The following is a 23529-nucleotide window of genomic DNA, read 5'->3' on the forward strand; positions in this document are numbered from 1 at the left end:
GAAATATCGATCAAAATTAGTTTAAAAAGCTTAGCGTTCAAGCAATATAATTTTGAATTTTCAAATATTTAAACATTTGTAATTCGCGATCGCAACACTCGAATACGCCATCTGGGGAGAGACCGGTTTCATGCCTTTAGCCCATCTCCCTTCCCTCTCCTCCTCTTTTCAGTTATATAGGAATGTACTACGATATTTTCCCTTTTCTTTAAATTTTTCCTTTTTACTTAATAAAAATATTTTTTTAAATTTCCGTGATACTTTTCTTTAGAACTATGTTTAATGCAGTTTTCAGTTCCATATAGTTTTTCTAGTTAAAAGATTTTAGTTTATATGAAAATCAAGAGAGAAACTAACGTACTTCCTTCCTCTATGACTTTCCACACGCTAATGGGGAAAGCATGTGAAGTGTTGCCATAGGAAAAGAGTTCTGCTCTACGCCACCTGCAGCCCATTTCGATCGCCAATTAGTAACGCGCTAGTATTTTTTCCATTCACTTTTAAAATTCAATAATAGTTTGTAACTTTTAATATCTCCACAGAGGAAATTAGTTTATAGGGAATTAGCTTATTCGCATAATCTTTGTTATTTATGTCCCAAAGACAAGGTACGTTTGAAAAATTTCAGAAAAAAAAATACATGTATCACTAGAATTCCATTTAAAACTAGTCATAGTTAGAAGATTAAACCAAGTTTAAATTTAAAAGATAAAAATTCAGGATGCGTCAGAATCAGCACGTGTATTTTGTTTACTAAATGATTGCTAGTTAAGGTTGAAAGTATTTGGAAACTACTATATGACACGTTTCAACTAATCTGGTTGCTCCACTAAAGTTGAAAGGTTTTAACTTCAGTTGCTAGTTGAAAGCAACCGGGCAACCATCATATGACACGTAGTTTGCCTCGTGTCATTGCTTTGCCAAATTCGCAAGCGAGAATTTGTTTACCTCTAGTGTGAGTAGACCTTCAATTTTATTTTGTATTTACTGGATCATTTGTGGCATAGCTATGTCTAATGCCTATTTACTTTAAACTGTAAACCGCACAACCGGAATTTTCAATCAAAATATATCGAGCATGATCATTTCAATGTGGTTTTCAAATGAATCTTGAATGTTCTGGACACTTTAAAGCGATTTTGTTTTCTGGTAGCTGCAATTTCTGATGACTTATACTTAAAGATTTTATTTCTTTATTTTTTGTCCTATTAATTTTTGAAAGTTGATCGATAAAATAAATTGTTTTATATTTGTTCGTAGCAACTTGAACATTTCGAGAATGACATCCATTAGAACAACTTCAGGCAAAAAAGAGTATGATGCTACTAATTATACTTGCCAAAAGTGCTTGGAAAAGGGTCATTTCACGTATGAATGCAGTGGAAAGCGAAAGTTTGTTTCTCGTTTAAGCCGAACAAAGCTTCTAGAAAAAAGAATGAAAACTGCAAACGATCCCCCAGCTGCAACACAAGAAAGCGCATCAAATGAGATTAATGAGCAGACTAAAAAAGGGTCTGCTACATCCGGTGAAATTAAGTCTAAGAAAAAGCGTTCAAGTGTATCATCAAAAAGTTCTAGTGATTCCAGTGAAGACTCTGATAGTGATAGTTCCTCGTCTTCCGATTCTAGCTCAAGTAGTAGTTCCTCCTCTTCATCATCATCTACTTCGTCTTCCGATTCTGAATCTTCATCCTCATCGTCATCTACCAACAGTAAAAGTCGAACCCTTTCATCATTAAGTGATGAGCAAAATTAGAATTATGAAGAAGGCTGGCTTGCTTTTGTGCCATGGGCTTAAAACTGGTATATTGAAGGCCTAGTTTCTGTTACTTAAGTGATAATAGCTGTTATACACTTAAGTTTTTTGACAGAATACTTCGCCATAAAATTGTCAACAAAAATATATAAAGTTTAAAAATAATGGTAATAAAAAGGTTTCAGATTTTTGTTTTAAGGTTTATTTTAACTTGTTTCTTTATACCATACTTGAATAGCAATAACTGACTTAAACCTATTAAGTAGCACTTTCTATAAAATGTTAATGACTTAATAGCTATTTAATTGCAATAGGGTGAAAGAAAAATATTTTGCGATAAATCTTAATCATGTGGATTAATTTTTTAGCTTCAACACAGTCAATATAATGCAAATTAATGAAAAAATTTATCAGTGCCTTTTGTTTTTGTTCTAAGAGAAATCAGTTCCATTTAATGTAGGGTAATCTGGGATAGTAAAGGCTAGTTTCTGTTTCTTAAGTGGTAATAATTTTTTTTATGCAGATAAAGATACTTAGTAATAAAATTGCTAATAAAGATTTTTTTAAAAATTTTTTAACGTAGTAACTCGATTCTTCATACCATACATTTCTGGAAAAAACTTATTTTAAAATCTTACGTCCCTAATCATCCACTTAAGCTATAGCGAGAGAGAATTTAGTTGCGGCAATCTGCGACATGCACCTCCCTTGCTTTGACTAATCACCTCTCTCAAAACTTCTTTGCACCTTTGTTTTTCCAACTCTTATTTTTGTAAAAACTGCCCTACTTGGTTCGCTTAAATCGCGTGTTATTTTTTTATTTTCTTCTATAATACTCGGATTACATCATAAGTCTCGTGAAGTTTAGTTTCTTTTCCACTCTTCTTGTCTGCAACTAACTGTACTCTTTAACATTTAAAAACACATAAGATTCTTTTGCAAATCTCTTGTAAATTTCAAATATTGGTGATGCATTTCTCGAAAATAATTGATTAATTATACAAATTTTGCTTATCAAGATTGCAAAGAGAGGTGGCTTAACAAGAAAATTCAATGCAATAAAATAATTTTGATTTGAATTTGTTCCAATTTTCGTTCTAAACATGTTGAACTTCTGAAGATGTGTGATTCGTTTGATGGTGTTCAACAATAGAAATCACCAACTTTTTTTATATTTATCGCAATGCAATAATTTATAATATTTAAAATCTTCTGAATAGTTAGTTTTCTGGAATTGCTGAAATTTGTAGAAAGACTATACGAAAAAGAGTTGCTTCTATTTTAAATAAAAACAGTTATGTGTAACTTATATTATTCATAAATAGAAATATTTTTATAGCTGATGTTAATGTATCAAATGTTTCAATTTTTAAATGTTAACCCTTTTTTCATGTATATGTTAGGCCTTGGAAGTACCAAAAAAGTGCTTAATTTTGCATCACAAAAATTAAGTGTTAAAAGTCCTTACTACTTTTTTTTAAAGGAAAAAGTGTGAAAGAAATGTTATCTTTTATTGTTATAAAAAGTATGTTTTTTTTTTTAAAATTTTGTATTATTTAGATGTTACGACATGCAATTTAAAATTGGAGTTATTTTAACCGCTCTCAAATTCATTGTAAATTGACATCAGTTTTCGATCGCTTTTTCAGACAGTTCTAAGTGACTTTTCGAAATAAAATCGTTTTATCATTATAATGTTACTACGGTATGCAAATTTCAGGTTTGAAAATTAACAATTCATTCAGAAATTGCATTTGGGCATGCTAATTGTTTTTTTCCCTTCGAATTCTTTCTTTTTAATATGTTTGTTTTTTAACGAAATCTATTGTGATTTCTCAAGGTCTTATGATATATATATTTTTTTTTACCTTTTTCTTACAGTTTTAAATTTTCAATATTTTTATTATGATGCTATTATACTAAAAATCTCAGTTGTCACCTTTTGATGTTTTTTCAAGTTAACGAAAAAAATTTTTTTTTCTCACTTTAAATGGAAAATCTTTCACTTTTACATAAAAAAATATTTATTCTTTTAATTGCATTCTAAAAGATATTCTTGTGTAAACATTTTTATATATGACAGTACAAAGGAAAAATAATTTTTTAATATTAAAATAGAAATTTTTTCTGTATTTCAAAAAAAAAAGAGAAAGTAGAAAGAGGAATACCTTTTATTTGATCAAATGAAAGATATGATTAAATTAAAAAATATTTGAATTTTGCTAATAAAGATTACGAATACTGCCACTTATTTGAAAAGATACTGTACCGCTTATTTGAAAAATACATAGAAATAGACAAAGAATAAGAAATTAAAATAAGTTACAACAATCATATAAATTTTGAATGAAAATTAGCAATATTGAGCCTGATATATATTAACTAAGATACATTTATTTCTTCCAAACCAGATGCCTTGCAATAATTAGTCTTGCTTTGTTTATTAGAAATCAAAACCCAAAGCAGCTGAGAATTCAGAATGACTTCTGAAATCGATGAGCCAACAGGGTACTAGACTTGGCTTCAAATTCAGGGACCAGGCTCAAATTTCAGAATGGTGATTGCTATTTTTTTATGCATCATTGAAACTAGCCTGCTGCTCTGCTTAAGCAAACATTAGTGATTATGGAGGTATGGATAAATTGCCATTTTTCTGTATGCTTAAGGAGAAGTATTTTGTAAGAAATTTTTATTATGTAAGTAAATTTTTTGCTGCAACTTCAACAGTTGAACAATGTGTACATTTATGAAAAACTTTCAGTTATTTTTTTACAAAAAAGAATCAGTCCTATTTAAACCAGTTTTAAGCCGTTACAGTGATCACCACTCATAAAACCCGCGAATTTTAAATATCTAAGAAGGAAAGAAAATCATTAACAGTATTGATGTCTTCAAAAATTATTTTGAAGAAAAATCTTTTCAAAGCTTTACTTTTAGGGGGCACGTTCTATCATGCTTGTCTGCTGAGATTTGACTTGAATCTTAAAAAGTTTTAAGTTATTTTTTTAAAAATTTATCATTCCTCATAAATATATGCAGTCAATATAAATAAGTATTTTAATATGTTTATTTTAAAATTGTTTTATTAGTGAATAATTATACTGTTTTCATGCTTATTCAATTATTGTTACAGTTTAACTTGAATTTGCACTTGCATCATTTAGATTATGATTGTTGCGTACCACAATATACAAAAAATCATAGTTATTAAATATATTGTTCCACTAAATTATGACCTCATTATTATTTAAAGTAAAAAGTGAGAAAAAAATTTTGTATTGATTATACCATATTTAAATTTATGTATGATGTTAAAAATAATTAAAATGTAAAAAAAAATGCAGTGCTATAAGTTATTACAATTTTAATTTTTAAATCATATAAACAACATTTATTTTAAGAAAAATTAATTTAGTAGTCACTGGTTATACCATGACAAATAGATAAATGCATATTAAATTTGGGTATACTGCTCAACATAGTCTTTAGGATGGAGAAAGTGTTGGATATTTAAGTTCATTGAATGTTTTTTAAAAACCTTTATTTTGAATCCATTCAACTACATAACACAATTTAGAGCAAAAAAACTAATTTTCTTAATTGTAAGCTAAATTTATTTTTTATTTTTATTTAGTAGAGCCAAAATAGTATGATTTAAGACAGACGATTTTTTTTCATGGAATGAAAATGCTTCTTTTTTTCGGTGGGAGGAAACTAATTTTAGATGAGTAAAATATGATAGTTAATCATATATAGTGCAACTTTGCTCTTACCTTGTCCATTATCCCTCTTCAGTATCCGTTCCGCATCAATAAATATACTAATATTGTCTATAATTATTTTTAAAATACTATCAAACATAAATTATTAAAAGTTGTGATACATACCTAAAGTGTAAATTATAAGTAAAATTTTGCACATAAATATGTTTGCAAAAATTTTGCAACAAACAGATTTTTTTTGTTATTAATATACATTCAGCACCTATTTTTTTACAATATATATGAATACATGTATATGATCTTGAAATATTTATCCCAAGTATATAGCTAAAGATAAACTGATTTAAGAACCACTGTTATTTTAGATTATGACTGCTATAATACCTGATAGGAAACTTCTCGTTTTTTTTCTTGGCTTCTGTGGTTTTTCTAGTTTTTGTTTCTTACCTTTATTTTTCTATTTTTTGCTGACAACTTCAGCTTTTTTTCCAAATCATTTTTGTTTCATTACATTCATGCCTGTCAAGTCTTGAAAATCGATGCCTATTTGATGCTCTTAAAACATGTCAACTGTCATTTCAGTTTTGTATATTTTTGAAGTATATGAAGTTTTCTATCGGGTAATATCTTACTGCTTCAGTTACTTGGGATCATTTTTCTTAATATGACTGCTATAATTTCAATTTTAAACATGACTGCTATGTTTTTCTTTTCTATGACTTTTCTAGTATCTTATCACTAAACATTAGAAATTTCTGAATTTTTTTTTCTTTCTTACTGTCACTACCTGAAAATAGCCCAATTGTAGAAAATGAGAGTAAGAAGTGAAAGGTGAAATGAATTTAAAATTTTTGCATTTAAGAAATCAATGTCATATATGTGAGTGCTTGAATGTTTGACCATTCTGTCACATACCTGATCATTTTAAATTATAATTTAAACATAATTGTTTAATTTTTGGATGTAATTTCATTAAATTGTATGGTTATACTTTGTAAATAATTTAGATTACTTTGGTAAATTTAATGGCATAGAAAGCAAACATGTATCAATGGTTATGTGAGTCCCAAAAACATTGATTAGTTTTGATTGGTTAATAAATAATAGGCATTATTTTTAAAAATATGATAAGTGCAGATTTCAAGTGTTAAGAAGTTTTAGAGGTATGTAATAATAAAACAGATCATTTATGATTTTTGACATCTTGAAACATGTTAATTTATCTTAAATATAGCATTTTTAAACAAAAATAAGGTCACTAAAAGAAGGATATATTTTTCATTAAAAATATGTGTTACATATATCATAAACCCATATGATTCCAAAATGATATACTCTTTATTTTTAAATCTGTTCAATGAACCTGTACCAAGCAAAGAAAAACTATTGCTCAATCCAATGCATAATACTATAATTTAAAGCTCTGAAATTGAATATATAATTAGTATTTTATTTACAATTTAAGAAAAATTCACTAAGGTTATAAATTTGTGGAACACTATATAAATTGGTAATTTATACCATGAGCACACGTAATTTGTGAAAAATCATCATATATCTATATAGTAATTCTGTTTTTAGTCCTTTTTTGTATGTAGTAATTTTATTTTTTTATCAGGACAGTTTTTGAATGAAACACTATATTTTTGTCATAAAATATTCATTATTTTTCAGTTTAATAATATTTCCTGTATTTTGAATGTTATTGTATGCATTAAAAGTTGCACTAATTGATTAATTAACACTGTTAGCTTATTTTTTTATTCTTGCCAGTTTTCTCATCTATAAGTTTCTGCCACTGGCATGGTGAAAGCTATTTCTACCAGTAAAAAATTAGCTCTAATCACATTTTAAAGCAATATGTTTTCCAGATTAATGGAGAATGTTAATTGTGTTCAGATATTTCAGTGTAAATTGTAAATTATTTTACATCATTTACTCTTAAAAGTGAGATTTTAATGTTATAACTAACTATTTGCAAATTTTATGTATGGTAAAGAATATTAAGCCATCTTTGTATTGCTAGAAATGTCATTTTTATAAAGAAGGGTACATTTTTGGTGTACCTATGTTATTGTTTAACGCCAATAAAGTACATAAAATTTCAGTTTTGTTAAGTTCTGTGCATTTTCATTTAAATTGATTAATTTTTTATGACTGACTAGATTTGTTATAACTTTCTATATTCGCGATCGCAACGCTCGAATACGCCATCTGTGGAGAATACTGGATCTGTGTCTTTACCCTTCCCCATCTCTTCCTACCTCTTCTCTGTTGTACTATGTTATTCAGTACTTGTTATCTTGTGATGTATTATATTTTCCTCTTTCTTAATATGTTTAGAATTTAATTGTCAAAAATATTTTTTTAGAAATTCCACAATTCTTTCTTTTAGAACTATGTGTTCAATATAGTTTCCAGTTCCAAATAGTTTTCCAACTTAAAAGTTTTTAATTTATTTAAAAACCAAGAGTGAAACTAACATACTTCCTTCTCCAATGACTTTCCACATGCTCATGGTGAAAGCATTTGAAGTGTTCGATCGCCAATAATTTAAAAACTTTCTTTACAATATGAAAAATATTTTCTTGACTATTTGAAGAAGTTTCAAAGGAATTTGCCTAATGGCAAAAAGGAGGAGTTCTGAGAATTCTGGTTTTCTTGAAAGATTAATAATGGTGATGAATCGATATTAAATATATTAATAAACCTGATAAGTTACTAATTAATAATATATTCCTTTCATTTGAATTTTTTTATTAAAATACTTATTTTAAAGTTTTAAAAGAAATCAATATTTATTTATTATTTTTTTGTCTACTATTTTCAATGACAGGCCTTTCTAATGTCTAATTACAACAGGAAATCTATATAGCAATGAAATTAAAATTATACGCAGGATTTGTGCAGACTCATAAAATCCTTAAAAAGTCCTTGGTTCCTGAAACTGTCAAAATCCTGAAGTTTTTATTTTTCATTTTTGAATCTTAGTTTTGTTCTTAAACTGTTATATTCTTAAAATATTTTTATTTCTTGTCTTCCTCTAAAAGAATTGTTGTTTGCTGCTGAAAAAATGCTCATAATATTTAAGACAAAAAGTGTTAAAAATTTTTCTCCTTATTAGAGTATGAACTTTGATGAAAAATGAATTGGCTAAATTTTAATGTAAAAAATTTAAAAAGAGAAGAGAATAACAAATTTTAGATTTATTTAAAGGTTCTTACTTTGAACTATTTGCATCAAATTATGTATCCGATACTGTTTGTTTATGCTTTGCGACTGTTTAAAGTATAGATATAACTGTTTTGTCCAAAGCCATTTACTAAAAGTTTATCTTTAAAAACCACAAATGTAATTTTTTTGTTTTTATGTAACCACCTTAAAATTATTGTGCGGCTTTCAGAACTCCTCTAGACATCAGTCTCGGATGGTGGCGGGTACTATTGTTAGAGCTTTGTAGTGAATAGTTTTGCTTGATCTTGGCACAAGTAGGTGTGACAATCTTTGCTTTGTGGCCAATCGACTCCTTCATTGCACTACCATGCACTCTCTCTTGTTACCATAATAGCCGACAACTCCAGACGTTTCATATGGAAGAGTTCTCCTCAAAGCTGAAAAGTATACTGCCACTTGTGTTTTTGTTTAAAACTATAAGTATTGATTGCTATTACTGATATATTAGCTTTTAAACAATGGAGGATGAAGCATTTTTTTTCTTCTAAAAATCATATTACCTAATAAAACGCTTGTTATAATTAAGAAAATTTGCGTGCTTTAAAAAATGTCAAATTTTTCTTATATAACCTTGAATTTTTAAATCTTTTAAAAATATAAGCATATTAAAAAATTAGGCAATTAATCATTTTAGAGGTATACATTTAGTTTGCATATAATTAGACAGAGATGATTGTGCTTCGGAAAAAATCCGAATTTCCGGATTTTTCGCCAACTGCGATCTGGAAGTTTCTGGAAAGTCATAGTCCAGAAGTTTCAAGAAATCATTGATTACATTTATGTATAAAAATTCTTGTAAATTTTATTTGGAAATATTAGAACTAGAATTTATACTTGGCATCTCTTTCATTTGTAAATATTTTTTTCTGGTAGAATATTAAATGTGATTAGAGATAAAAGTAAACCTATACATAATTATTCATTTAAATTATGCTGCGCCTAATTTATTTAGAATTTCATGTTTTGAAAATATCTATGATTTAAATTTTTAAAGACATTAATTTTTTGAAATGCATCATTAATGATTTTACTTAAGAAGTTTTCAGGATGTTTGGATTGGGCTCACAATCACCCCTGATGATTTAAAATAGCTTTATTTATTTTAAACATTTAAATAGAAATCTGAACCAGTTGTGTCTGGAAGAAAAAAGGGATTTTTTTTTCTAAAATGAAGACAAATATTTTTAATTATAGTTCTTGATTGTTAAAATTCTGTTTGTACTTTTCTTATTTTAAAATTCTTTGTTTTGTCTATCAATAGATTGAATAATTATTATATGAATAGGCATATTAATAGATGGATAAAGAGGTTTAGAAATCATAATAAATATCCAATGCTGTTTGTTTATGCTTTGCCAGATTTTAATATGGATTTGCCCAATTGCAATACGAACTTTGTATTTTCAAGATGAACCTGTTTTTAGTAGAAAGGAATCTAAAAATTCAGTCTAGCGCAGAATCACTAATGTATATATAATTCTGCTGCTAGACTTTGGAAATTACAGGTCCATGGGGCCCAGAACTTCTGAATTTTTGTGTCCCTTTGTACTAAAAATGGATCCATGTTGTAAATAATAATTTTTTACCTCTTTATCTATCTATTAATATGCCTACTCATAATTATTCTATCTATTGATAGATAAATCAAAGAATTTCGAAACAAGAAAGAGATATATTTGAGCAATCAAGACTTTTAATTAGGACTGATTAAGTACCTGCATCAAAGATAAGAAATATTGTTTTATGATTCTCAGAATTAATCTAATTTTCTTTATTTTCAGCTACAAATAAAGAAGAATTTATATGTATCTCTTTATCTCTCTCTCTCTCTCTCTCTCTCTCTATATATATATATATATATATATATATATATATATATTGTAATTAACACTAATTTTGCTGTAAATTCATGATAATCTGAGATCGAGAAGCAGCTTAATGAAGAATTTAATAAGTTTTTTCTATATTTATCTTTCATTTTTTGCTTGCATAATTTGTTGGTGAATGCTAAACTATTAGTATTTGTCTGACAGCCTGTCTACAGTATGTTAAGTCTGTTAAAACACATATGTCCTAAAATTATTCTAATGTATGGCAAATCAAATGCAAATGATAGTAAAATAATTATGACTCTTTTTTTTTAAAAAAATGTCCAACTTCACTTTAATGGTGGATTTCAAATCAACATGGGAGAGTTCATCAGTTAAATTTAACAAAAATGTTCATCCTCTTTAATAAAGCCATGAGTTAAAATACATCAATGTTGCCAATCAATTGCTGTGATACAGACCAGTTTTGAAATTAATTAATAGTTATACATTTTCTATTTAATTAATATTCTTTGATTATCCTCATGATTCTTGACTCTAATATGCATACATTTACTATAGACTTATTTCGAGTACATTAATTCTTCTCACGTAGGATTTCAAAGAAGGACTGGAATTGAAATGAATAATCCTAAAAAACTGAAGCCGAAAAACAAACTTTGTTGGGTAGAAAGCTTTATTTTGCTTCAGAAAACATAAAGATGGAAAAAGTCGCTATATATCTAGCACTCAATAATAGATGCCCATTATTAACACTTGCTGATGACATGAATGAATGCAGAGATGATTGTGTTTCGGGAAAAATCGGATTTTTCGCTTATTGCGATCCAAAAGTTTTTGGAAATCCAAGTTTCAGAAATTTCTAGAAATCATCGATCACATTTATGTTTAAAAATTCTTGTATATTTTATTTAAAAATATTAGAACTAGAATTTATACTTGGCATCTCTTTCATTTGTAAATATTTTTTTCTGGTAGAATAATAAATGTGATTAGAGATAAAAGTAACCTTATACATAATTATTCATTTAAATTATGCTGCATATAATTTTCTTAGAATTCCATGTTTTGAAAATATCAATGATTGAAATTTATGAAGACATTAATTTTTCGAAATGCGTCATTAATGATTTTACGGGAGGCATTTTCAGGATTTTTGAGTTGGGCTCACAATCACCCCTGATGAATGCAAATAGGATAAATCTTATCAAAATTGAAACTCATTGGGGCATTTGCCTCATTCCTTATCTATACCAACAAGAGGCTATTTAAAATTTGGATTAAGGGAACATGATAGATATGTCCGTTATCAAGAATTTAATGAATAATCTATTGCCACAGATTGCTGGAACCTTGGTCATTAATTTAATTTCCTTAATGTCGGAAATTCTCTACCCCAGCTCATGTTGAATTTCTGGAATCTTGCTTTATATGTTTCATGTGTCAATTCCCTAGTTCAGGGGTCGGCAACCTTTTGAAACGAAAGAGCCAAAAGTTACAATTTTACAAAATTTCCCGCTTTTAAAGAGCAACTAAAAATTTTTGATTTAATACTATAGTGTTTTTTTATGTATATTTGATTTTTAATTAAAAAAACGGTTTTGAATACAGAATAATATTTATTATTTATTTTTAAAATACGTAAATAATTTTTTTAAAATTTTGTTTTCATTTAATTTTTTAAAATTATTTCTTTTTTTGGGGGGGGGGGGGATAAGAATACTTGGGTCATTAAAATTCGATGAAAATAGTAAATTTTCTTACTAATTTTTGTCAAACTTTCAACAGAAAATGCGATTTTTTTAATTGAGTGTGCATTGAAACACAATCTTACCAGATAGATTTTATAATAATTCTTTTTAATTTTTCATAGCAATTCCGCAATAATATTCATTTATATTATATCAGAATTTTTTCACAATTTTCCTATTTTAAGAAATATGTACCGTCTATTCTTGTTATAGTTAAAAAAAAATTTAAGCACTTAATTATTAAACATTTAAGTACATTTAAAATTTTTTTGTCAAAGCAAACGTTAAATCGACTTATGATGAAGTGCTAGGTCACATACTTTTTCGATTTATTGTAAAAAATTTATAGATTCTCGGGCTTTCCAACTCGAATAATTTAAAAAAGATATATAAATTAATTTAATAAAAGTCACTGAAAGTAAAGATCTTCTATTATTTAAAATAGCTTTTATACACAAAATTACAACATTAACGTTTTTGATGATGAAATTTAATACTATGCAGGTGATTCGGAGTGACCGCTCTTAATATGCATTTAAAGAAATTTTGCTTTAAGTGAACGCGAAAAAGAACGGGTAGAGGTCCCACGTTAGAATTTAAACAATCGAAAGCAAACAAATCACTGTTGAGGAAGGCGAGTGTAAAAAGGCGATTAACGATTTTTTACCAAATTAAATAACTTTATAAATTAAAACTTTAACATTCACCTGATTAAACAGGCCTGTTATTATTACTATTGTTATAAAGATTATTATCAATATATTGTAATAGATATTTTTTAAATTCATATGCTTGTTTCCTCCCTTCTATATTTTAATTTACTACATCCGCTGAAGTAATTTTTATCTTTATTTTTGACAAGGTTTATGAAAATTAATATTAAGGGTGGTCTTTTCATAACATCATGTTTTACATAATAATAACATGTGATACACATCAAAGGCTTTAAAAAATGTAGATGAAAATTAAATTAGTATTTATTCATTAAACTGAAAAATTAAACTGAAAAATTATCAGACATCAATTATGACTCGTGAATTTTTTTTTTTAAAATTCTTAATTTAAGTAGGATTCTTTTTGATGCGTTTCAAATATTATATGCGTATTTATTTAATTTTAGCAATTTTATTTGTGAATAATTATTTTTAATGCTTATTTATTACTAAAATTTTATTTTTCATTTTTATTTAATAATTTTATTTATTTTTATTATTCATTTTATAATTTACATTGTTATAATATAAGAGCTGTGACTAAATAGTGACTAGCTGTGACAGAAATAGTTCTTTTTTTCCTGGGGGGGGGGGATGAACTAGTTTTGGAAGTACAGATAAATTTTTTCACGCATTCTTGCCTTAAATAATTTGTAAAATGCTAAATTTTTTATCTGAATATTTCTTTATCTAAAAATAACGCAACGTAAATAATAAATTTTACCGAAGAATGTTTAAGTCTTTTTTTAAAATATTTTTAAAAAAATACCCTTTAATCGCAAAATAATTTTTTTCCTCGTTAAGGCAGTTAAAGTACAATTTGGTTAATCATTTATTTTGTTAATTATCCTGCCATTTAATACAAAACTGTGAATTGAGTTTTTAAAAAATTACAAAAATATTAAGTTTCTTTTTATTAATAATTAACTTAAACAAATGGAAAATTGTAACTTAAGTCTAAAATATAATATAAAAAACATTAAATACATACGAAATGCATAAACATAGTAACAAAAAAGATTTAAAAAAATTATTTAGAAAAAAACTGAAGCTTTTCTATTTTTAAACACATTACATTTTTAATAAAATAAGCATTGGTATAGTTTTGTTCATAAAGGATTGCAGTTTCAACTTATTATAAAAACAAATGCTAAGAACAAATATAGAATTTGATTTTTGAAATTTCTATTAAATAAGATCTATGAAAACTGAAAAAATTAAATTTAAAAATAAATTACTATTTCAAACACAAAATTAAAAAGCTTAATAAATAACAATTTAAAAAAAGGAAAAAGAATTCCTATCTTTAGAATTCAAATGTGATTTATCTATTTCTATCTCAAGCTCCTACTAATGAAAATAAATAACATAAAAATTTTTTAATTGCTCTTTTTTCTTTCTTTTAATCGTTTTACTGTAGAAAAGAAATTAAAATTTTTTTTATCTACTTCATGAAAATAATTTTTTACCCATATATATTTAAAAATTTTTTTTTTCTTTTTTGAAAAAAAGTTTTATACCTAAATTTTGAAGCAATAATTAAGGAATTAATTTAACTGGAAAATAACAACATATTTAATGCAATTTAATTTTACCTTAATATTTAAACAATAAGACTGCAAATAGTAAATATTCATAAAAAATTTATACTTAGATTCAATAATAATATTAATTTATAAAATATGCTTTGAGTAACTAAGTATACTTGTAAACTGGTACTGGGCAGTTAAAGACAGGTCAGTGAAGTAACTGGTGGGGTGAGTGAAAAGAAACTGGACAGTCATATAGAGAAATAAACCACAACTGTATGTGCATTGAGCCCTTCCCTTCCCCTTCTTAAGGACATGGATAAAGATATTGTCTTAATTCTTAGAAAGAGTAAGAGAAAACGTGAGAAAAGGCATTTCTAGCTAAACGCTTTTAAAACATCCTCGATTTTTCAAGTTGACAGAAATTTCCGGGGGTTTGTCTGCTGTTTCACAAGATCAGAGTAAAGGGCACCATCCTTTTTTAGAGCCTTTTCATTGTGTCGGTAACGGCATGCTCAAACAGACAACAGACTTGCCACTTTTCTGGGTGAATACTCGGAATCGAGTCGGAATGAGGCACCCCTCTAACCCCCGTTAACGAAGAGCCTGAGCGTAGCGGTTAGTAATTAACGATTATAAGAATAGAAAGCTCTTGAGAAATTTGGTACTTAAAAATATATTTTCTTATTTTTAAGGGTTTTGGTAACAATTTATTAATTTTTTCGCATGGAACTGGAGAGCCGCAACTTTACATCAAAAGAGCCACCTGTGGCTCGCGAGCCACAGGTTGTCGACCCCTGCCCTAGTTAATGACACGAGTTCTTAACCGCACCTCTATAGTGTTTGAAAATGCACTCTGCCTTGATTTGCCTCTCTAAGCTTCCCCAGTTTTTCTACTATTGTCTTACACTTTTGTTTTATTTTTCGTTGATAACTTTGCATTTTCTTTTTAAACATATTCTATCTTCATTCACGTTAGGTAAGTCTGAGAATGGGCATCTATTTTTGAATGCTCGAAACCTAGCGACTTCTTCAGTTCTAGTTTAACCTTTAGGAGACGGAGGGTACGACAGTTGTACCCTAAATATAATTTTATTTTAAGACGGTTTAGGTACAACATTTGTACCACACATTTCTTTCCCAGCGTGCGTAGCGTTTGTAAAAAGTACTTAAAGGTGCTTTTTTGGGGATTTCGTTTTTAAAAGCTTCTAAAGGTGCTTTTTTCAGCTGGTGTTTTTAAAAAGTGCTTTTTTTCCACAAATAATTTGTTTTTTTCGTCAGTGATATCTGGCGAATCCCCTGCATTTCACGAAAAATGAGGTATTTGCTACGTAATCATTCATGCTGATTTCATGTCGTACCCACGTTATGACTTGCGCATGCGCGCACACTCGAAACTGAAACCCGAGTGCTCCAATTCGGATAGAGTCAGATCCTTATTCAATGTTTTTCTTTTTAATTTATTTTAATTTTATTCTTGTTTATTTTATTTTATTTCTAACACTTTTTTGACGTAGGGGGTAAGGGTAATTTTGTTCTGAGTTCAGGGTCAAGTTGAATTCACTCAAAGATGTGGGAAAGTACTGATTGTTTTGATTTACGTCCGTTTCTTTTTGGGTTTTTTTTTTTAACGCTAAAACTCTTTATAAGAAGTTTTTGTTTTTCATTAATATCATTGATTGAATATGAATTTTTTTGAGTGCTTGAAAATGTTTGTATAGTGCTTGAAAAGTTTTTAAAAAGTGCTTATTTTTGATTCAAAGATTTGGCTATGCACCCTGTTTCTCCTTTCACTGTCAAACTTACTCTTCACCTCTTGATGATAAGTGGTTTAAGTAGTTCCCCCTCTATTGTTAAGGCTTCGAGGGGAGGATTGTAGGAGGGTTTCGCGAAAATTCGCATTGGAGGTTGGCATATATTGAACATCGGTGTGAAAATAGTGTAGCCAAATATTCCTTAGCTGTCTTTTCTGTTTTCTCCTCTCTGTTAGTAAGTTATTTTAGCAATTCCGATGACTCCTTGTAAGCGAGGTTTGAATGATGAAGAGATCTGCAAACTCTTAGAGGAATTAGATAAAGAAAATTATGCAGATAGTGATTCTGATTGCTCTGATAAGGAGGATGACGTAACTGTAAAAACAATTTTTGGAGAAGTTTAAGAAATTAATGTAATCAAAACCGCTGAAATACAACAAACTTTCACGTGGAGTGAAATTCAAAATTTTGACCATTGGCAAAAGAAAAATTTTACCAGACAATCAGGTGTTGCTCCCTCAATTATGCCTTTACAGAATGAAGTTGATTTTTTTGATTTATTTATTTCTAAAGAGTTACTTCAATTAATTTCAAAAGAGACTAACCGTTATTACAATAACCAATTAAACTTTCACTCAGAAAAGGATAAAGGGTGGTATTCATCTGAATGGTATGAAACGAATGCAGACGAGCTGAAGATATTTTTTGCTTTAATTTTGTTGATGGGCCATATTGAAAAAGACTGTTTAAAAGACTATTGGTCTACCGACGAGCTAATTGCTACACCAATATTTGGGAAATCAATGCCTAGGGACAGATTTCTACAAATATTGGGTGCTCTTCATTTCGCTGATAATTCTACTAAACCAAAAAATGATGAAAACTATGACAGGCTATGGAAATTGCGTGATGTGTTTAACCTAATAAACGATTCCTTCAAAAAATATTACTCTCCAACTGAAGAATTGTCAATAGATGAAGTTATTGTAAATTTAAAGGCAGAGTAATATTCAAGCAATATATGCCAAAAAAGGCGAAAGCAATGGGGGTATAAAAATGTACAAAATTGCTGATAAAGAAGGTTTTACTTATGATATGCATGTTTATTTGGGCAAAGACATCCTTACCTGCATCTTTACCTCCATCCTTACCTGCATCTTATAATGTTGTGAACAATTTAGCAAATTCTGTTAAAGGAAAAGGTCACAAACTTTATATGGATAACTTTTTTCTTCTCCAAATTTATTTTCAGATATGCTGAAGAACTATAAAGTAAATTGTTGTGGGACTGTCAGGGCAATTAGGAAAGTTTTTCCTAAATTTGCTCAAAATAAAAAATCAAAATCTGGAGACAGTCAAATTCTTTATTGTGAGGAAGGCATGGTAGCCCTATGTTATCATGACAAGCGAGATGTTTATCTCTTGAGTAATATTCATGAGCCTCATGCAGCACTGGAGCATGATGATACTAAAAAACCAAAAATTGTTGCGGATTATACGGAGCATATGGGTTATGTCGATTTGAGTGATCGAATGGCTAATTCATATTCCTTCGGTCGCAAGACTGTCAAATGGACAAAAAAATTATTTTTTCACCTAGATTTAAGTGTTTTAAATTCATATATATTATTTAGAAAAGTTATCGGTGGAAAACCCATCAACAATATAGAATGAATGTCATTCGATCACTCTTAGATAAAAACCCAATACTCCACACCTCGCAGAAATACTCTTGCTCAATCATCTTTTTCTCCCAGCACAAAAAGATTAAAAATGGAGCACATGCATATTCCAAAAGATGAAACAAAACGCAGACGTTCAGCAATTATTTGTCTAACGTGCAATGTTGCCCTTTGTATTGACCAAGATTGCTGGATGGAACATCACATTAATAAGATTTCATAAAAATTATTATATAATGAACTTATAACAAAATAGTTTTTAAATTAATTTATATTCCTCGAAAATTCTTGCAGCTTTTTTTAATATTAGTATTATCTGTTCCATTTATTTTTTATTTATTATTTTTCATTTAGTTTTAAGTGATGTATATATATTTTATTTATATTCTCACTATTATTTCGGTATTATTTGCAATTAATTATTCATTAATGTCTTATAAGGATTTTTGAAACTTTCCAAATTCAAAAAAATAAGCAGTGCTAAATTTAAAATATTAAATATTGCAATATTAAAATCTATCGATAACTATTATTTGCAAAATTTAATAAAGAACAAAGATACTATATATTGTTAGTCCAAGAATATATATATATAATCTTATGATTATTATATAATAATCTTTATTACACATAATGAAAATAATTAAGAAAATACAAGTGCTTATGACAAAATTTGCTATTATTATATTATTATTTAATCAAAAAAGTATTACTCTTCCTTGCAGACTAGCTGGGATGTCTATAATTAGATATTTTTCTATTTTATAATATTTGGATTTTCATAAGTATGTTAACTAAAATAATGAAATTTGAAAAAAATGAATGATGATGTTCAAGCAGTTCAACAGGAGTTTAACAAAACGTAATTTGGAATAAGTGTATAGGGGATTTATAAATTTACTGTAATTATCATTGTATATTAAGTTTTGATGTTTTGAATTTATACATTCTTTGAACTGTAGAATAAACTTTGTTTCAACTATGTCAGTCTTTTTTTTTTTCGAACAAAAATTTATATTTTCTACAAATTCTTGAAATAAAGAATTCTTGCTAAACATAAAAATTTGTGTTTCGGTTTTTGATTTGTAAAAAAAATGTAAAATATGCGTCACTACGTGTTTTTAATTTAAAAAAGTAAATTACTAAAAATTCGGAATAAAGTATATTTAGATGAAATTAGTTACTAATTTATAAATAGTTACAAGACTTTATTTTATCAAAGTACATTTTTTCTTGTGCAGTTATTGGATTTATATTTTTATCTAATATAAAATCGATAATAAAATAAACATAGTACAAAGGGAACAAAAAGGAGTGTTATGAAATATTTTAGAAATTCCAATGTTTCTTAAAACATCCCAGTTAATATAATTAAGGTGAATAAAAGATCTATAAAAATAAAAGCAGTATTACAGAATTTGAAATTAAATTGAACTTTATCATAAGACTTTAAAAAAACTTAAGATTAAAAAAAAAACTTAAATTTTTTTAAGATTTCAGAAAAATTAAGAGCATTTTTTTTTAATGTCTAAATATTACAAAATTTAAAAAAATGTCTTATAGAGTAACATTATATTATAGCAAATAATAGCGTAAATTAATAAAGTTTTAAACAGCAGTCAGCTAAATATTAAATGTAAAAATAATTGTTGCGTTTATAAAAAAAGTTTTGTACTTCTTTATATTTATTTCTTTTAGACATTTTTTTTTCCACAAAGTTACATATTTATCTAATTTTTTTTTAAAAAAATCCTTCAAAATATATTGGTTCTTGCATTAAACTTGTAATATAAATATTTTTTTAGTCCTTTCAATAAACCGAAAATTTTTTCGACTTTATGCAAGGCTTTTATATAGTGTAGAAAATTATTAACTTTTATGAAAATAAATTCTGTACTCTTACAAAGAACATAATCAGTGTAAGTTTTTATATTTCTTTTTAAAATTTCTAATGCCATGTAAGAGAAATATTTTCGATCTATAATATTCATTCTTCTTAACTCTTGTAATATTTGCAAATTCAAACCCCTCATCAATTATTAGCTAGATTGTCTACTTTTTACAATTGCATTTTGAATGTAAGCATTTCTTTTACTTTCACACATTTCCAGCAATTTCTTCCTCATGGAAACAACCAATTATTCTATGTCCTCTTGTCAGGTTTACCTTCTGGGTGTCTCTTTTCAAGTATGCTACGTTATTGTCTCTTTCGAAGTATGCGGTGTCAAAAGAAATCTCATATATCATGTTTTAAATTTCTTTCAAGTTCCTATGAACTTTCGATTGAGGCTAGCACAGCTTGTTGCCATGCAACTTACTTTTCACATAATGAAATTATTATTTCTTCTCTAAAAGAAAAAGATACCGAAGCCAATTAAGTATTGCCACTTCTACATGCAAAGTGCTATTTCTTGGTGTATGGTGTTTTCTTGTCAGAATAAATAGTATTCTTGATAATATATATTGAGGTCTGTCATTTTTAAAATTCTTAACAATAGTTAGTTCGCAATACCTGAGGAAAAGACCACACCATGATCAACGGAAATGCATGTTTTACCTTCAACCACCTGTCAACCAAGCTTGTATAAGTGTATCTGATAACAATTGATGATTTTAAGAAGCAAAATGAAGTATATATTACCAAGAATTGAGATTATTTTAACACATTTCACTTAATATGTCGTTTAGTATTTTTTAACAAAAAATTGTTTATTAATTTTCAGCGTAATTGAGTTATGCACTATTATTATCGTGTAATAAAGCTCTTTATAATGCAGAAAGATAAAAATGATGCATATTTTGATAATATGTAATAATATAATAAATCAATACCATTACAATATTCTCTTTTGCTCTTTTAAAAGTACTATTAAAGGCAGCTATTTCAGAAATAGCAACAAATATTTCTGAAAAATAATGAAGTAGAATAAAAAAAAAAAAAATTAATAATAAGAAAATAAATACAGTACATGGTTGTTTCGGTATAAAAAAGTAATACAGTAAAAAAAGAAAACCTTTAAAGATATCAATTTATTCTACTATGTAGATAAACTACAAATATCTTTAGAAGAATTTTTTTTAAAGATATTAGTCATTTATTTTAATATCCCATTACCATCTAATTTGTCTTACCATTTTTTGTTATACATCAACCAGTTGTTTATCTTCATAAGATTTTCATATAATTTTTGATTTACGACGAATAATTAAAGCGAATTTTAAAAATAAGACTTTTTCAAAATTCGATTTCTCAGGAGCTATTCGAGCGATTTTGCTCAAATTTTGTATTTTGCCATTTAAAATTGCATTCTTTAAAATTATGTAAAAGAATTTATACCTTATAATTCAGAAGTTTTTTGACTCTTATAATAATAAAATAAAAAAAGTAATAGTAAAATACTAAATACTAAAAGTTATTTTTTGCATGGAATTTTCTTTGGGTAAACGAATTTTAGAATTGTGTGCATGCTCTATAACTTCTCGAGATAAGGCGAAATGCGCAAAACGTGAAAGTAACTTAAAGGAGTTCGAACTGTCGACCGCTCTACCGATCAAATTATTGGGACCTCATTTTCCAGATTGTATATTTTGGGGATCAGTATTCTGAATCCATCGAAAAAAATATGTTTATTGAGGGAAAGGAACGTTTTTATGTTTGTTTTTGTAACTTAAAATATTGTCTAACGATTGAGACCTAACGATTAACGACCCCTCCAACTGTCCTAACGATTGAGTCCAAAAACTTGAAGATCCGATTATTAGATCAAAAGTTATTTAGGGAGCTCCGTTTATTTTTTCTACACTCTGTACAAAGTGGTTGAAAACAAATAACTCGCTTCGCTTGAAACAAAACAATGTATTACGTTATATTAAACTTGTATTACATTATATTTTAAATAATCTATTTAAAATTAAATAAAGTGATAAGTCTTATTATAAAGAAGATTATAATATTGTAACAACATTTTCTGTAATCTATTAACGGGAAGTGTAAAAGACTAAATTTAAGAAAAATAAATTACTGTATTATTAAAATGCTAAAAGTAATTATTTAATTACTGTATTAATAAAATTTTTCTTTTATCAAAACACTCAGATGAAAAAGTCAAAGTTAAGTTTCCTTGAACATGAAATAAAAACGGTAAGAAAATGCAAAGCAAAAAGTAACACGATACAGAATCGTACGCTAAATAGTTTTTAGGTTTTAATTTGTACCAGTAACTGATATAGCCATGGTCTTACATCAGTTCTATGGTCCTTACACTTCGGCGGACCTGAAATTATCCGCTCGCCACGTGGCGAGTCAAAAAAAAATGTGGCTACTGAAGTAAATAACAGGTCACTTTTCCCCACGTTTTGTTCTTTGGAAAATCCTAGCAAGATAAAAGTACATGAATGTTGAAAGATTCTGGAAAATAGAATTTTTATTGTTCAATGTTTCGATTCACAATTTTGATTCCTCTAAAGCAGTGGTGGCGAACCTTTATACACCAAAGTGCCATTTTTTCTAAAACATTGTTCAATGAGGTCATAGACGTGCCGTCAAATAATTTTGACTTCGTGATTATTGGAAAAATAATAATACTAAATACTATCAAATCAAAACTCTTTATTTACATTGAAAATAAAAAAACATTTTGCCATGTCTTAAAACAACTTAAAGTAACAACAGGGTGACTTCTGTTGTTGCAGATTAGATGACAAATAACATATTAGGTTGTAAGATGTTTCTTTAAGCAGGACTGTAATTTTTTTTTGCTAGTTATTTATTGTTAGCTTGTTTTTTATGGTTATTAATTGTGTTTTAGCATTAATTGTTAATTTTTTTTTATTAATAATTGTTTACTTTGTTCGTTTTTGTGAATTTTAATTTAATTGTTTCACATGCTTCATAGTGTAATAACATTTGTGTAATAAAAATTCATAGTGTAATAACAATTGTGATCGGTGGCGTGCCCAAAATATTGTGTCTCGTGCCATAAATGGCACGCGTGCCATTGGTTCGCCATCCCTGCTCTAAAGCCATCAAATTTTGATGGAAAGATTCAAATGAAAGAGGAGTTATTTAACAATTCACATATTTCAAAGTTGTAACGTATACATTAAATTATTTTGCCTCCCCAAATATTTTTAAATATTTAAGGCCAGTATGTTTAACTAAGTTTAGTCACATATTTATATTATTTTTATTATTGATTTAACTTTTTATACCCGTAGATTATTTGTAATATGAGTTATTTATTTATTTTTTAAATATAAATTAATCCAAGCAAAAATTAAGTTTGCAAAAAATGGCTATTGAATGAAAAGGACCTGTCTGATCACCGACTCATGAGGTTTGAGGAAAAAGTGGTCACTAGGTTTATTATTTGTGAATAATATCTATACACAAGTACAGACAATCATATTTCTAGAAAATATTATATATAAAGTTTATGGAAAAAAAATTCTTTTCATTTGAGCTTTGTGGAGCCCCTCTCATCCCTGGGGCCTTACGCATGTGCTTATTTTGTTAATCTAACTCTGAAAGAATGACAAGCGTAGAGAATATTTTTACCT

The 23529-nt window shown here is 27.6% G+C and overlaps 1 protein-coding gene across 1 annotated transcript; it reads left to right on the forward strand.

The window, feature by feature from the left end:
* Positions 1 to 1033: 1033 nt before the first annotated feature.
* Positions 1034 to 7585, forward strand: LOC107443857 (uncharacterized). The gene has a single exon (XM_043042052.3). It carries the CDS (start codon positions 1280 to 1282, stop codon positions 1754 to 1756), a length of 477 nt encoding a protein of 158 aa, XP_042897986.1. The 5' UTR covers positions 1034 to 1279; the 3' UTR covers positions 1757 to 7585.
* Positions 7586 to 23529: the final 15944 nt, after the last annotated feature.

The sequence above is a fragment of the Parasteatoda tepidariorum genome, chromosome 12 (genome assembly GCF_982258835.1).
Source record: "Parasteatoda tepidariorum strain Cologne lab strain chromosome 12, Ptep-v5.0, whole genome shotgun sequence".
NCBI classification, from domain to species: Eukaryota; Metazoa; Arthropoda; class Arachnida; order Araneae; family Theridiidae; genus Parasteatoda; species Parasteatoda tepidariorum.